Source organism: Lissotriton helveticus, chromosome 1_1, assembly GCF_964261635.1.
Source record: "Lissotriton helveticus chromosome 1_1, aLisHel1.1, whole genome shotgun sequence".
NCBI lineage: Eukaryota > Metazoa > Chordata > Amphibia > Caudata > Salamandridae > Lissotriton > Lissotriton helveticus.
In genome coordinates this window covers 387,094,437-387,111,464 of record NC_136057.1, presented here as the reverse complement: position 1 = coordinate 387,111,464, position 17,028 = coordinate 387,094,437, and the positions used below count along the sequence as shown (strand labels likewise).

General features: G+C 45.5%; 1 protein-coding gene across 1 annotated transcript in view; it reads right to left on the bottom strand.

Annotated features, from left to right (window-relative positions):
* Window positions 1-17,028, bottom strand: part of WASHC1 (WASH complex subunit 1) — a 502,888-nt gene that overhangs the window by 216,204 nt on the left and 269,656 nt on the right. The window contains exons 3-4 of the mRNA XM_078673724.1: window positions 15,641-15,752; window positions 14,950-15,096 (exon numbers count right to left, since the gene is read on the bottom strand). Of these exons, the coding sequence (XP_078529850.1) occupies window positions 14,950-15,096; window positions 15,641-15,752 (259 nt within the window). The remainder of the gene's footprint in view (window positions 1-14,949; window positions 15,097-15,640; window positions 15,753-17,028) is intronic.

Genomic DNA, 17,028 nt, shown 5'->3' with positions numbered 1-17,028 from the left:
TTTCAGGTCCCACTGCAGAGCCCGCACAAGCCATCTGGCGTGTGTTACCAACAGGATGCAGGAGGCCATGCAGAGTCAGCGTCACCGAAATCCAGGCTAGAGGCTGAAACACCGGTATCATAACCTGAATATCCTGGGCTCGCTGCTCGGGAGGATAAGCCTAAAACTGCACTGTGTCTAAAACAGCTCAGATGAAAGGAGCATCTGGGAAGGAGTCAGATGCGACTTTGGCATGTTTAGAGAGAACCCCAGTGAACGCAGGAGGTATCAACAAACAACTACAAACTTAGGGGTCTTAATTAAGGATTCAACCGTAGTCCTCTACTCTTCCAAACCTTGTCAATAGTACAAGGGTATGGATACAATATGCTAACAAACCAGATCACAAGATGTGAAGAACCAGTAACGTGAGTCCCCCCTGGTGTAGGATTCCCATCAACGGTCTTGTGATGATCAATATTATCATTTGGTAGTCCTAATCGGGTATTGTGTCTCTAGATCATTGAGACCGGCATACCCCGATAACCAGATAAGGGGTAGCGACCCACAATCGCTCGGTACTACCACATGATGTTGATGTGGTGGGAAGTGCAGTGTAAAAAATATAGTAAGTGGTGATCTTAAAAAAGGATAGGGAGCTCAACCCAGAAAACTTTAATAATTGTTTGCCCCTTCCTTGCTAAAAACAAGAACAGTGTAATATCGTCATCGCAGTACAAACAAATAGCTGCGAGGAGACCAACATGTTTCAGCCACTCAGGGATTAGTCCTTCGGCTTTCGTCAGGGTCTCTGTTCTATACCAATACTACTGCATTAGTCGTGAATAAGGTGTGAAAAAATTATATGAAAAAAACACACAAGTGAAAAACCAGTAAAGGATATGATTTTCCTTCAGCTGTTTCAACTCCTCTCTTCGGCACCTGGTTGAGTATGTACTATTTAGAGAGGACAAACGTACAGGAAAAACACAATCTATTACCCTGGTCTGTATACAACATAATAAATTGTTTAACAAAAATGTATATACCAGCTTATTTACTCACCCAGTGTGTCCGGGGAGTGGACCTCACCTCTTCGTGGACCTGGCTCAGGATATGTGAGACCCCGCTCTACAATAACAAAAACCGACTACGTCAGCTACACAAACCGGGCAACCAGACATGCAGCTACTCTGGTAGTGTATATGTCTACGTAATCCAAGGTATTCTGTATATGGAGTCAATTGACCCCCATCGATAGGTTCACAGCACACCTACCCTCCACCTCCCTGTAAACTACAGGCTAAATTAACAAGGCTTTACACAGTTTCAAATATGTAGCATATAGCTAATACAATGGCATGGCCATAACGTCTAGCTGTTAAGGCAGGTAATCATACCTATCCGTCGGTGTCCCGGGCCGTGACTGAGTCAGGGGGAGGCACAGTCCCCAAAGCGCTCTGACTTCTTCACTGTTCGGCTGAGGAACACTCACCCAATCAAAACCGGTGAGGGAGGGGCTGGCCAAATCGCCGCCTCCTCACACATCACCCTGTATAGGCATTATAGTAATTCAATTGCCGCTCACCTCGTTGTTAATGCCCGCCGATAGTTCCAGGACATGATACCACATCTGTCCTCCGCGGTGCTCACACTCGAACGAGGCCCTGAGCGCGTCCTCTCGCGAGAACGGGCCGGTCTAGAACTACAAAATGACATCACGTCATGGGTGATTGTAGTTCTTATCAACAACACGGATGTATTTCCGAATTACTGTTTCTAGCGTTGCCCAGAGCGGTGTCTCATAGGTCGCCTAAACCCAGGACCGACTGGGATGTCACTCGGCCCTAATACAGTTAGCTTCCCAACTCTAGGAGTATGCACAGAACTGGATTTAGTAAAGCGCTCGTTCAGCCAATGATAAAGAACTACACGATGACATCATGTCATGAGGGAGTGTAGTTTTTCATTGTAATATTGGTTAAGGGCTTCAGAACTGGAACCAGACTCTGCTAGTAGTCACAGGAACGGCGTGAAAAAATGCCAACTAGCGTCAAAATTGCAAATACATTAAGACAAAATAACTGGTTGCTATTTAGACTTTACCAAACGTAATGCACCACCACAACGGGGCACGTTGGAAAACATACAGCGCGCTCTACAGGGATTTCTCGACTCCACATAAATTGTGAGCTGGAATTAGACGGGGAGTATTCGCACGTGACCAACCCAACTCAGGCATCGGTGCACATCCAGATGAGCAGGTGCACCGTCGCATGTGACAGAAGGCGAAATACTCTTAAAATACTCAATAGTTCGTGGGCTAAAGATGCTGTAGCCGGAAGCCAACTCCAACTGTCGCCCGAAGGGAATACTACTGTTAATTATAGGGACAAATCCTCTGATTCAAGGTGTTAGCCACGCAAGAAGCTATTTATAGAGGCACAAATCAAATTGATCAAGACAAAGAGACCCACGGAATGTCATCGTTAAGCCCTTGTTTGTGTGTCCCCAATTTGAACACCCACCTTTGCTCACGAACGAACAGATATCTGGACACATCACTCACATGTGGTGGAATGTACGGTTTCTCAAGAACATGCCATTTGAAATCTGTTTCGGCATGATTACACGTGAGAAAGTGCTTAGTGAGTTTGGAGACATCTTTCCTGCAACGGAAAGTGCTCTTGTGTTCCTGCATCCTCACACGTACCTTTCTCGTGGTCATACCCACGTATCTTTCATTGCACGTGCACGTGATGAGGTAGATCAGGTTGGTGCTGTTGCAGTTCGTAAACTGCCGCAGCTCCCAGGGCTTATCTGTACCAATGTCCACACTCGTGATTTTAGTTGTTAGAGGGCAAATGGAGCAACCTCCGCAAGGATGATGCCCTACTACTGGCGGGAGATCCCATAGGGTGCCTAGTTCTCTCTTGGGTGTACTCTTGGGACGTGTATGTACCAGACGATCCCTCAGGTTAGTAGAGCGTTTGAAGGCGAACAGAGGAAAGGCGATCTTCTCTTTGCCACTGTTCAAAATTTTCCAGTGTTTTCTGATCACTTTTTGGACCAAGTTCGATACTTAGGCTTGGTCTATAAACATCCCTCTAGCCCTGCATTAACTCGTGTTTTTTCAACGCAGGAGGTATGCCATAGTCTGGAGGTGGGAGACGTCAGCCTGGGGTGAAAACACTTTCAACAGCCAGTCATCGAGGTAGGGGAAGACTGAAATCCCTAAATTGCGCAGATGAGCTGTAACCGCCGTCACCTTGGTGAACACCCGAGGGGAGCAGGTAAGGCCAAAAGGTAGCACAGTAAACTAAGAGTGCTTGTGGCCTACCCTGAACCTCAGGGAACGTCTTCTTCGATCGGAACCAAGATCTCAGCGGAGTCTCGTTGGTCGGTGTCAACTGCCAGGCCGCAAGGAGCTTCAGAGCCCGCTCCCAAAAGGCATTCGGAGTCATGGTCCGACAGTCCAAGCACGACTTTGAGTCATAGTCACACTCGAGACACCAAAAACATACGAAGTTTGGGACAGTTACCAACATGGCACGCTGATAGGCGCCACCCTTTTTAAACCTTGTCTTTCTAGAGGACATCCCTCGACACACCCAAAAAGTTTTGGTCGACAAAAAGTAAAAAAGAACTGCCAAAAATTGGCAGAGGGGTAGCTCTTCCCTGATTGGTGATAGCCTGGCGCAGATAGAAAAGAACCGATGTACGAGCGCCTGGGTGGTGCCTATATCGGTGACTGCTATGTCATAACCGACGACGACACACAGAGCAAAACGGAGGTACCAGATAGCATGCACAAGGGGTACTGCTCACGCAAATGTTTCTGGATCCAGCCCGATGCCTGGGGAATTCAAATGTAAGGAATCTGCAGCTAGAAGTCTCTATCAGATAGGATTCACAGGCACGCGAGTCTCAATCTGACCCTAGCGATACAAAAGGGGATGATGGACGGAGCGTTTGAGCAAATCAAACACTCACCCCCAGTCAACTGATCTGGGTTTGATCCATCACCATTCTTTAGCTCACTCCGCCACCCCAGTTCAGACATGGCTAGATGCAAATCAGTCCGACCCTGTGCCTCATGGGAACAGTCCAGCCCGAACTGCCAAGCCATGTTTTCCCTGTACTGCTTTTGGCCGCCATAAGTGTGGCAGGGTATGCTCAGACCTGAGTCCCTTGCTCACTTTGCCACTGGATTCAAGCAAGCCGGGCTGAAGACGGCTGGAATGCCAGAAACCAGTCCTCGGAATCTTGTTTCCAGTCCAGGGAAGGCATGGCTTGGCAGTTCGGGCTGGACTGTTCCCATGAGGCACAGGGTCATACTGATTTGCATATAGCCATGTCTGAACTGGGGTGGCAGAGTGGGCTAAAGAACGGTGAAGGATCAAACCCAGATCTTTTGACTGGGTGTGAGTGTTTGATTGGTTCTGATGCTCCGTCCATCACCAACCCCTATTGTACCGCTTTTGGCCGCCATAAGTGTGGCAGAGTATGCTCAGACGTGAGTCCCTTGCTTACTTTGCCACTGGATTCAAGCAAGCCGGGCTGAAGACGGCTGGAATGCCAGAAACCGGTCCTCGGAAGCTTGTTTCCGGTCCAGGGAAGGCATGGCTTGGCTGTTCGGGCTGGACTGTTCCCATGAGGCACAGGGTCATACTGATTTGCATATAGCCATGTCTGAACTGGGGTGGCAGAGTGGGCTAAAGAACGGTGATGGATCAAACCCAGATCTTTTGACTGGGTGTGAGTGTTTGATTGGTTCTGATGCTCCATCCATCACCAACCCCTTTTGTACCGCTTTTGGCCGCCATAAGTGTGGCAGGGTATGCTCAGACGTGAGTCCCTTGCTCACTTTGCCACTGGATTCAAGCAAGCCGGGCTGAAGACGGCTGGAATGCCAGAAACCGGTCCTCGGAAGCTTGTTTCCGGTCCAGGGAAGGCATGGCTTGGCAGTTCGGGCTGGACTGTTCCCATGATGCACAGGGTCATACTGATTTGCATATAGCCATGTCTGAACTGGGGTGGCAGAGTGGGCTAAAGAACGGTGATGGATCAAACCCAGATCTTTTGACTGGGTGTGAGTGTTTGATTGGTTCTGATGCTCCGTCCATCACCAACCCCTTTTGTACCACGTCAATCTGACCCTAGGCTCCATAAACAAATGGAATGGGAGGCAGTAATTAACATCGGTCTCTCAAAATTCCTGCATGGCTTGAACCCCGAGAGCTTGGCTGGCAGCATCGTACTGCGCTAAGGGAATTTTCTGTGAGGAAAGCTCAACTCTGAAGAGTGAGCTCTGGATCTACGGCAAAGGCATGGAAACAAGGGAACGGACGTTGCACTGTGGTGGCTGTTATATGGCTTCATGGCGTCATTTGGCACCACTTCTGGTGGGGACATGAAGTCAGCATCCCTTATTGGTGACGTGAGAGCATTGGATTTCGAAATCCAATCTGATACCTGGGATTATTTTACAGGTGAGGAATCTGCTAGAAAAAAAAAAAATGTCATATATATATATATACACATATACACACACACACACACAGACTGCAAACAACAAAGGTTAAAGACGTTTCATAAAAAACCAATGATTAAAGTGATGCTATAGTAAGGTGCTGAAATGAGACAAGCCAGTGTTAAACCCAAAAACCACTAAAATGCGCACATTATAGTTTAGTGAATTAGTTTTGCTTGTGCACTCATCATACGGGGCCTATCATTTCCTATATTACTTCACTCATGACATGTTAAATTACATCATTCATGACATCTCAGTCATAACCTCTGGCCAGATGCTACATCCAAACCGCACCAGGGCTTGGTCTCAGTGCCTAGGTTGCGGCAAGGCCCTGCACCCAACTCTCCGCAAGCATCAAACCCGCACTGCAAACAATTTTCAGCCACACGTGTTAGAAATGGAGATTCCTGAATGGCTGAGGTAGGCACCCAGGCCAGACAGGAACCACCACTCTAGCCAGATACACAATAAGGTAACCTGTGCTCACCCTCTGGTAGCTTGTCACAGAGCAGTCAAGCTCATCTACAAAGGCAATGTTTAAAGTATTTGTGCAAAAAAACACACACACACACACACACACTCTCTCACTCTCTGAATACACCAAAAAGAGACTCCACACAGGTTTAGAAATATACATTATATTTTTAGGAATAAAACAAGACCAAAACGACAAAACTCCAATGATTAGAAACAGAGTTATGACTTTTTAAAGAGTAGACCAAAAACAGTGCTTAAAAGTCAAAAGTGCTAGAAGGTTCCTTTAGGTCACGCTAGGTACACCCAAAGTTCAGGTCGATTGCGATGGAGCGCAGGTCGGATACAGTTCCAAACATGTCCCACTGAAGTTTTACCTTTTCAAACTGAGTGAAGAGCCCCATTCGTGGAGTAGATGGTTGCCAGCAATCATCCTGCGGGTGCAAAGAGTCGGCCGGGCGATGCGGATGGCAGAGGGGCCTCGCGGGCAGCGATACTTGCTGTGCGAGGAGACGATACTGCGGCGGTTCACACAGATCCTGCGACCAAGTGGCACAGTCACAGTGCGAATGGGCCTGTTCGCGGTCACGAAGAGCTCAAAAGCTTGATTTTTAGGCACTCAGCAACTGTAGGTGATGGAAACAGCTGCAGAACCCACTTCTGAGGCCCACAGCTTGGATGGGGCACCTCAGACAAGGGTAGGACTCAGAAGTCCAGAGGCACCAGCAGAATTGTAGGAAGTCTTTTGTGTTCCTGAGACTTCCAAAGAACAGGGGGCAAGCGAGCAAGCCCTTGGAGATCCCTTGGAGGGAGGGCAGCGTCGAGCTCTCCTTCCAGCAGTCAGAGAGCAGCAGGCAGCAAGGCAACAAGCAGAAAAGCCGTCCAGTTGTGTCCTTTATGCAGCTCAGCAGTCTTCTGACAGAGGTTCAGTTCAAGATCCTGAAGTGTCTGATTTTAGGGGGTTAGAGAACCAGTACTGGTATCCAAAAGAGCCTTTGATGTAGCGGGTGACTTCAAAGTTACTCTCTTAAGTGCACAAGGATCCCTTTCAACCCAGTCCTGTCTGCCAGGCTAACACTGGGGGATAAATCTGTGATTTGTGTGGACAGGACACTACCCATTTAAGAGTGTCAGCCCCTCTCATTCCTTCCCTGCCAAGGACGACCCAACACAATGCAGATGAATGTAGATGAGTGCTCACCTTCCTGTGTTTGTGGCTGTCTAGAGGGAATGAACAAAGTGTAGCTGTCACCCAACCAAACGTGTATTGGAGACCAGCTGCAATGCACACAGAGTTATAAGCACAGAAATATGCCCACTTTCTAAAAGCTACAACACCACCCCTAACTCATACACCTTCCACCCTAAACAGACGCAACCAAAATAAACAACATGCCACTCTTCATATCTGCGCATCTCCATGTCTACTGCACAAGAGAGCGACTATACAAAAACTACAACACAGCTCACCAACTCACTCTCAACAAACATCTCCACAACCTACACGTGCAGTCCCATCAAAATGCCTTCTAAGCCTGGCTCCAGTGCTGCATGAAGCTGTTCCCCTAGGCTATCAAACTATCGCACAAAAACGCATATGGGAAAAGATGAGGTGGCCTAGCTGTTGTATTCAAGCAAATATTAAATATCACTAAAGCTGATAATGTCTCCATACAAGGTTGTGAGGCCCTCTTCACTAGATGCAACCCTACACTTTCTTCCTCCTGTAACTATCTACTCCTTTACAGACCTCCACCTAGCAATGTAATATTCCCAAACACACTTCTAGACACAGTTTCAAGCCTGATAGCACTACACACCAGCCTATGCATTCTTGGTGACCTAAACATTTGACTTGAAAAAAACCAATATGCCCCATACGAAAACTACCATCACTGACCTAGGCGCATTGAACCTACATCAGCTCGTTCATAAACACACACACACATCAGTGGGAAAATCGTAGATGTCATTATTGTATGTATGTATGTATGTATGTATCGCATACTTCTATAGCGCAGATTGTCACCCAGAGGGCATCCTGGCGGTTTGACTCTCCTTGACCATTACGCAATCACAGATTTACCCTGCCCTGGGAAAAAGATGGGTCTTCAAACCTTTTTTAAAGGAAGAAAGTTCGTTCAGACTCCTCAAAGATAGAGGAAGAGAGTTCCATAGTCTGGCAGCAGTATAACCAAAGGAACGGCCACCCATCCGTAACCTCTGGATTCTAGGGACTACCACCAGGCATGCTGAAGAGGAGCACAAAGGTCTGACAGTGGAGTACCATGAAAAAAGCTCTTGTAACAAAACCGGCCCCTGACCATGAAGGGCTTTGAAGACTAAACAAGATGCTTTAAAACAGATGTGCTGCTGTACAGGCAACCAATGAAGATCTTTAAGCGCCAAGGAGGGGGAAGCTGAGCGTAACCGAGAAAGGGCAAGCTTAGCTGCCATATTCTGTACGCGCTGTAGCTTACTGATCAAAGTGCCAGGTGCGCCCAGAAGCAGTGCGTTGCAGTAATCTAGCCTGCTAAGAATAATGCCACGCACAACCTCCGGTCTGGCCTGTGCCGGAAGCATAGGAAGGATCTTGCGCAGAGTGCAGAATAACATCATACATGCGGCGATTGTCTTATTAACAAAGGCATCCAGTTGTAGATTAGGGCCGAACATGACACCCAAATTGCGAGCGGAGTCCACCGCCGCCACCGTACCCAAAGAAGATGTTGGCCAGAAATCCGCCAGCAGAGGGCGCGGGATGCGGTCCATTGAGCAGTACAGCACCTCTGTCTTAGACCCATTAAACTGGAGCGAATTATCTCGCAACCAGTCCACAGTGGCTGTCATACAATGATGGAAGGTCTCCTTAGACACGGCATCTTTGCCTTCAAAGGAGAAGATGAGCTGTGTATCATCGGCATAATTAATTGCCGAGATACCGAAGGATTTGACCAATCTGATCAAGGGACGGAGGTATAGATTGAATAAAATAGGGCTAATTGCCGACCCCTGGGACACACCTTGCCCTACTCTTCTGATGCCAGATCTAAAAGGCGGCAACGCCACCACTTGGTGTCTGTTGTGAAGGTAAGAAACCAACCATTCCTGCGCCGACCCCGCTACCACAATCTCTTCCAGTCTACTGATAAGTGTGGCGTGGCTGACCGTGTTGAACGCGGCCGACATGTCGAGAGGTACTAGAAAGGCTGCCCGACCAGTGTCGACCCGCGAATGAAGATCATCCAGGACGACCACCAGCGCAGATTCCGTGCCATGCGCTGGCCGGAAGCCGAACTGAGCCACATCTAAACAGGTATTAGTTTCCAAAAAACTGGACAGAGATTTAGTTACAAGTTTCTCCATGATCTTAACAGGATAAGGGAGCAGCGAGATTGGCCGATAGTTCGCCGGGCAGGTGGGGTCCAATGTGGGCTTCTTCAAGAGCGGAGAGACCACTGCCACTTTCCAAGATTCAGGCACCGTAGCAGTGCTGAAGGACTGATGACAAATGGAGTATAAAGGAAGGAAGAGTTCCTCTTGGAACAACTTCCAAAATTCGCCAAAATACGGAACTCCTCAAAGGAAGGGAGAGTAAAACTGTCCAGCTGAGATTGTCCTGCCACTTCCTCTGGGTCACCTGGAATGGATAGAGGTGTCAGAACCACCGAAGACTGAGGGCAAGGCGTGCCTGAACTGGAGAGTCCACTAAAAATAGTAGCGATCTTGTCCTCAAATGCAGCCGCCAAGGAGTCACATAGGGCCTGAGAGGCCGGGATGTTGTTCGTAGCACAAGCCGGGCGAGAAAGGTCATTAACGATCTTGAACAAAGTTTGTGACTTGTTTGATGCCCGCATCAACATATCCTCGAGATACTTGGCTTTAGCGCATTTAATCTGTGATTTATACTCCGATAGTGATTTTTTAAAACCAAGGCATGGCGAACTTATGCCTATCCCTAACTTTCCGCAAGGGAGCCACTTTATCCAAAGATTTTGTAATTTGCTGGCACAGATTTAAATAGCTCTCTTCCACATTTCCCCCCAAGGAAAATCACCAGGTAGTAAAGTGGGTGGACCAGGATTTTTCAGGAGTCTGGACCATTGCCTACTGACTTTGGTGAAACCCGAACTACTATCTCTCAAAAAGTCAGTAGGGAGGTATAGGGAGAAATGGACAAGAGCATGGTCCGTCCAGCATTGGATACTTATTTCCCTGATTACAGCTTGGGCGACATCTGCAAAGATTAAATCTAAAACATGACCCTTCAAATGGGTCTGGGAGAGCACCAACTGCTGCAGCTGGATATTGCAGCAGGCCTGGCACAAGTCTCTATAGGCAATGTCAAAGGGCCCATTTGGCCACAGATGGAAATCCCACAATACTATTAGCCTGGCATGTGTGTTAGAGAGATCATAAATAAGATCAATCAGCTCAGGTAAAGTTGATAATGCATTACCAGGTGGTCTATAGCATAACAGTCTGGAGTACAGCACTCCTTTTTGTCCTTTGAGTGAAAAGCCCATGAGTTCAAAACCTCGGACCTCCTTAATCTCAAGCTGAGATATGGCCAGAGTGTCTCTAAAGATGAATCCTACACCTCCACCTCTGCTCCCCACCCGTGGGTTATGCCTAATTTTATAGCCCAGAGGGCAGGCCAGTCCAAGTTCTACCTCACTGTCAGCTCTAGTCCATGTTTCTGTGAGACATAGCACATCCAACCCATAGGAATCGATAAGGAGTGCAATTTCAACATGATGTTTGCAGAGGGACTGAACGTTAAGCAAGCCACAAGATAGCACCCCGGGCCGCTGGTGGTAGTCTCCGGCAGGCTACTCGCCTTAGGGGGCTGGCCAAGCAGAATAAGTTCCTCCCTAGAGTACACTTGACGGGAGCTGGCAGGAGAGGCAGCATGACTGGCACTGGTCGCGACCTGTGCGCAAACGGGCTTACCTCTGGCGCACCTCCGGCGCGTCATCGGTGCGTCCGCTGCGTATTATTGCAAATACAGAACTAGTTATCTTTCAAACGCTTACTCCAACCACATGGTCAGACTACCATTTGCTTGCTTTCCAACATAAAGTACAAAGCTACACACCTACATCCCCCTAACATGCATCCACTCATCGACTGGGGAACAAACTCAATTTTGAACACTTAGAAACATAACTAACATCCATTACAGTTCTAGGCACAATACATTCTGTTCAAATACTATATGAGTGGCAACAGGAAGCGTTTGATATCCTAATACCACTAACAACAACAAAACAGGACTAAGGAAAACAGAAACCTTAGAGAAATACAGAGCTAAAAGATAAAACAGCAAATTAGAAAGCTACACGCACATGGCTCAAAACAAACATCAATCAAGACAAACTTCACGTGCAGAAACTTAACAGACTATAAAAATCAGCAATCAAAAAAGCTAAAAAAAAGATACTATTCAGACACAATTCAAAATGCTAAATGTGCAAACAAAGAATCCTATAAAATTTTCACTGAATTTCATAAACTTAATTGCCTAGAAGGAACTCCTCCCATTACTCAAGAATTCACAAACTGTCAAATCATTACACAACCAAAGCAGACACGTTGGATTCCTATTTAAAATGGAAAAAAACACCAGCTCCAACCCTTTTGCAAACAACCCCTCCAAGAGTAGGCTAACCCAGCCTCTGCATTCCTTCCAACAAATATCACACAATGAATTTATGAATCTGGTCAAAGCAAGCAGGCCTGCTGGCAGCCCTTCTAAACCCTTGTCTACCACAAACCTTCAAAACAATTCTTCTAACTATCTCTGCTGCCACACCTGTAAGATAAATCATCAACAATTCCCCAACTACAGGAATATTTTTAGACTACCTAAAAAAGTCATACATACGCCCATTACTAAAGAAAACAAACCTGGAACCGCTTAACCCCAACATCTACAGACTAACTACAAATTTACTTTTCCTGGGTAAACTGATAGAAAGAGCAGCATTCGTCCAGATGTCACAATTAATTTAAGATCATTTCATACTTTCAGACTTTCAAACAGGATTCTGTCCTCGAGGAGGCACAGAATCTGCCCTCACTGCCATCTGGGATGACCTTAAAAACACAGTTGACAGGAACAGGGTTGCTGCACTACTTCTCTTTAACCTCAGCTGCCATTGACGCAGTTGACCATGACACTCTCATACAAAGACTCTACGAAACCGGCATAGAGGGGACTACTCTTGAATGGATTACATCCTACCATCAAAACATACGTCATTCATACCCCCTCCCCCTTTCTCATCCAAACCGTACTTCACAAAAGCACGGTCCCTCAAGGATCTATCAACGCGGCCACTCCATTCAACACACTACATGAAGTCATTACCGGCAATGATCAATTAATTTCACCTCACATGCTATAACCATGCAGATGACACACAAATACTCCTTAAACTGGAAAGCCCCAAAGCATTGGAAACTCACACCTTTTCACTTGCTTAGAGCCGTTGATCAGTAGGTCACTAGGAATGCATAGGCTGGAGTGTATTGAATGTTTCCCAAACACAAATACTCACATGTGGCGATTGGAAAAATTATGACCCTCTTGCTGCCTGGTCTGATGATCTGGGACCACCGCCTAAAGTATCAACGGAAGTAAGAAACCTCGGAATTACCATGGACTTCAAGCTATCAATCAATGCCCAAGGGGACAAACTAGCAAGATCAAGTTTTGTTACTATAAAAACTCTGCAACGCATCTTTCCCCAGCTGAAATTTCTACACTAGGTCCAGGCTACAATCGTTCTTATACTGTCTAAACTTGATTACGCCAATAGCCACTACCATGGATCATCTTTAACAACTATGAAAAGATTACAACAGATTCAGAACTCCGCTGCCAGACTACTCCTACATATAAAGCCAGAAGCTCACATCTCCCCTGCCTTTAAGGGCCTACATATGTTAACGGTTACCAGAAGGTCCACATTCAAGCTGCTTTGTATCACCCACAAAGCGATACATGGAACAGGGCCACCCTCCGTCAGGAATAAAATGACCAAATACATTCAACAAAGGAACCGCTGCTCTAGATTGGTACCTCACCACAAAATCCCAACATATAAGAAAAAAACAAACCATAGTTGGCACATCCTTCTCTGTTCAAGCAGCCAAATTATGAAACTTGTTACCCCCAAACATAAGATCTTTGAATAACTATGATATGTTAACAGTGTTTCTAAAGCGCATTACTGCCCGATACACCATCTTATCTTCAGAAGACTATGCAAGAGTTGCCAGTTGCCTCTTTCCCACATAACCACCATACTCCAACATAAATGTACAGCATATCCCTGTATGAAACAAGCAAAACGTTACAAGGACGTTATAGTTAGGTTGACGTTTTACCCACACAAAACCATGGAAATTCAGCTATTATAGTTATATTTATGTTAAGAAACTATAACTCGTCGCCTTAGGTTACTTAACAACATGGGACATAGTTTCTTCAGATGCAAACGGTCAGCAGACCACCTTTTCTGACAGCTTTTTAAATACAGCATTTTTTTTTTTAAAGGCATCCCATTTTCCTTAAAGGAAAACGGGCGGCCTAACCCATGTTGTAAAGGTTCCCTTTAGACTTTGAGCAAGTTCAAGACAGCCAATGTCTTTGGTCATAGTATATTGGGGTTAGGAGGGCTGGTGGTGTGGCAGATTTTGACCCTCCAGCAGGATCCAATATTGTGGTGTCAACAAGAGGCCCACTGTGATGGAGGCTGAACTGTCTCGAGGAACAAAGTAAGGGTGCAGGCCTGGGTCTTAGCTAAATCTTCTTGTTCCAGGGACTTTAAAGTTAATCAGGTCCTTGTCAAAAAGTACTCAAATTAAAGTTGTAGCAGTTTCCTAAGCAGACATAACAATTATTAAACGTAATATTGAATCCCTAAGCTTTCCTAAGAAACAGCCAGCCCTGCTGCAATGCCACTAGCTTTGAGGTGCTAGTCATTGTAAATGTAAATGTAGTTGAGCTTATATAGCGCACAGCTACCCGCAGTGGGTTTCCCGGCGCTTGCTTAGGGAACCCTTCCTGGTATTCCCCTGTGAGATAGCAGGGTATCCACAAGGTGAAAGTCAGGCATCCCGCCGCGAGGGGCCGTTGTGGAGATTAAGCAAGCTATTGCCCAGAGTCGCAGAGTGTGAACCCGTGAGTCGAGGAGGCACCGGGGCGAGAATTATCGAGTCCGTGGAATTTTTAGCCCAAGACCCCGCCGAGGCGGGGAATTGAACCCTGGTCCAGGACCGATCTCAGCTTCCGGGTCTGCTGCCTCTAACCCCTGAGCCACACTTCTCCACAGTCATTGTAAGGACATGTTTAACAATAACCTGTACAAATCCTACTTTTAAATACCAGACACCTTGCATTAATGGGCAGTAAGGCTTATTTAGCGGTGACTTATAAATATTTAAAAAGGAGTGTTTTATGACTATCAAATGTGTTTTTTTTTACAATCTGCAGTTAAAACTTGGACCACTGTGCTACTCATAGCAGGCATGCAGTCATGCTTGCATTGTCACTGCAGAGGTGGCACAATGAGAGCTGCAGTCCAGTAGAGACATTTAACTGACGGGCTTTGTGTACACTTTGGGCACCATATACTAGAAATGTATAGGTAAGTTAAAGATGCCAATTAGAGGTATACCAATTTCATCATGTTGAAAGAATGAGCAGAAGCATTTTACTGCTGGTTAGCAGGGGCGAAGTCCACCAAGTTCTACAATCAGCAAAAACATGGTTCAGCAAAAAATTCGAAAACAAAATTGGGGTGATTGTGCATAAAGGGAACATTTCTAACACAAATAAATTGCACTGCCACTCTTTGAAAGACAGTACTGTGTACATCCCAACACACCATCACTTGCAATGCTGAAGACCGTTGAATTGCCCTCACAAAGAACGAGAGATGAATAACTACCTGCAAGGCTTTTTCCTCAAGTAGCCGATGCTTGCTTTGAATCTTACGTCGTGCCCGTTTCTGTAAAGATGGGTCTTCTGCACCACTGAAAATGGAACTGTACTGCTGCAGCTGGTCCGGGGCAGGGTACTTGGCACTGGAAAACACCTATGTAGAGAACGCCACAGTAAGTTCAAATTCATGCCAAGAAATATGCCAATTGGGCCAGCAGACATGCAAGGTGTGACTGAAAACAAAAAGAACTGATGAGCTGGTAACTAGATTTTTCCCTACTTTCTTCCAATACCTCACTAACTCATCAAACCATTAACTAGATTTCTCACATCCTCTCTTGCTTCTCTGTAATCTCTCTGGTAACCAAGAGCGGTGCTTTGGATGTTTACTAGCTCTTCCTCTGAACGTAGGTCTTAGATTCCTCACCCTGAAGACTCCCTGTACTGTGTGGCACAAATACAATCTAACAAATCGGAACCTCCAGAAACACTCATAGGAACCCAATGCTTTATATACAAGCAGAAGAAAGATCAAATTTAATACACATATGGAGGAAACATAATATGGTCTTCCTATATCCTAAGTCTTCATATTTAGAAGAAGGAACTGGGGATAAAACGAAGGCACCAAGCAGCTGGTGAAAGCTGAAGGAACAAGCACACAGTATACATGAAGTCCACATCAGGTACAGGTTTACCTTTATGGCCTTCTTGCTTCCTTTTAACTTCTCGATCTTGGCTTGCGCAAGAGTTACCCTTTCGCTGATAGCCTGGAGCTGACTCCTGTTGGTCTCCACGCGCTCGGAGATCCTGAAAAATTAAACATGGCTAAAGTTAGCTTTTAATGAGCTGAGAAAGTAAAACAAAACAACCCTGGCACCAACACTCCTAACACAGCAAGGTCTTGGTCAGGATGGTGAGCCCCTAATCCGTGACTCTCCAAACAGACAGGCGTGCCTGCAGTTCAGGTAACAAAATATTTCTCCCAACTCACTTACGAAAAGGGTGAATTTATAAAAGGAATATCAAAACCTTTGAAAACAACATTTTATAAAGTACTGTGCTTTGTCCTGCATAGTTAAAACACGAAACCAAGTAGAATTTTGCATATGACTATACAGACCAGCTATGAAAGTAACTTTCCGCCTAGAATACAGACCTAGAAAAACATAAGCTCTAGTCAGATAAATATGGTGTAAATATATGTAAAATGACCCAGTTCTTTGCCATTCTGATGTTTTAAAAATATTCAAGCATATATAGAATGAGAGTCAAGAATCTAAAATATGAAATAAGCTTTGTGATTTAGTGTGTTATGCAGTCAAGACAAGAACCATCCAAGTTAACAGTAAAATTATCAAATGTCCCATCATATCTAATGTAAGCCAACTGTAACCGCAACGGCGTTATAACGAGACCAGTATTGCTTTCACTGTCTCTGTACTGTATATGTAAAAATGTTCTAATAAGATCTTTTGAAATAAAAAAATTCCAGGAAGGTAAAATTCTTTACATACAGTAATTGAATTGAAGCAGCATGGTATTATACAGTTCAAAAAATTCAAAAAGCATAAGATTTGAAATCTATAGTGAACGGTTTAGAACAACATACAATAAAACTGTGTGTTATGCAGGAGCTCTTTCTCATAGCATTTACTAATGGCCATAGAGACTTTTATGTGATTAGCTACCGTAATACAAATATCAGGGGCAGCCAATATGTGCAAGAAGTTAAAACCATCAATATATGTGCAAGGGCGGATTTTCCGTAATAACTGCATACAAAATGAACTCCTCGCCGTTTTATAAAAGGTACAGAATAGAATAAAGTGCATTGTGCTTTGGCTCGTGGAGTTGTCACACAGACAAGGTGTGAGCTTGTCAGCCCACCCTCTTTGATGTGGAAATGCCAACAATAAGTGCATAGCGCATAAACGGAATCTGGTTAAATAAAATCTAGTCTGCAAATCAGCAGTAAAAGTTAAATATTGTTGCAAGGGGCATCGGTAGTAGGCCCATCTCATCTTATTCTAAATAGCGCATTTTGGCCCTGGAGTAAAACGCCTCTTTAATAATGGCTTTAGCT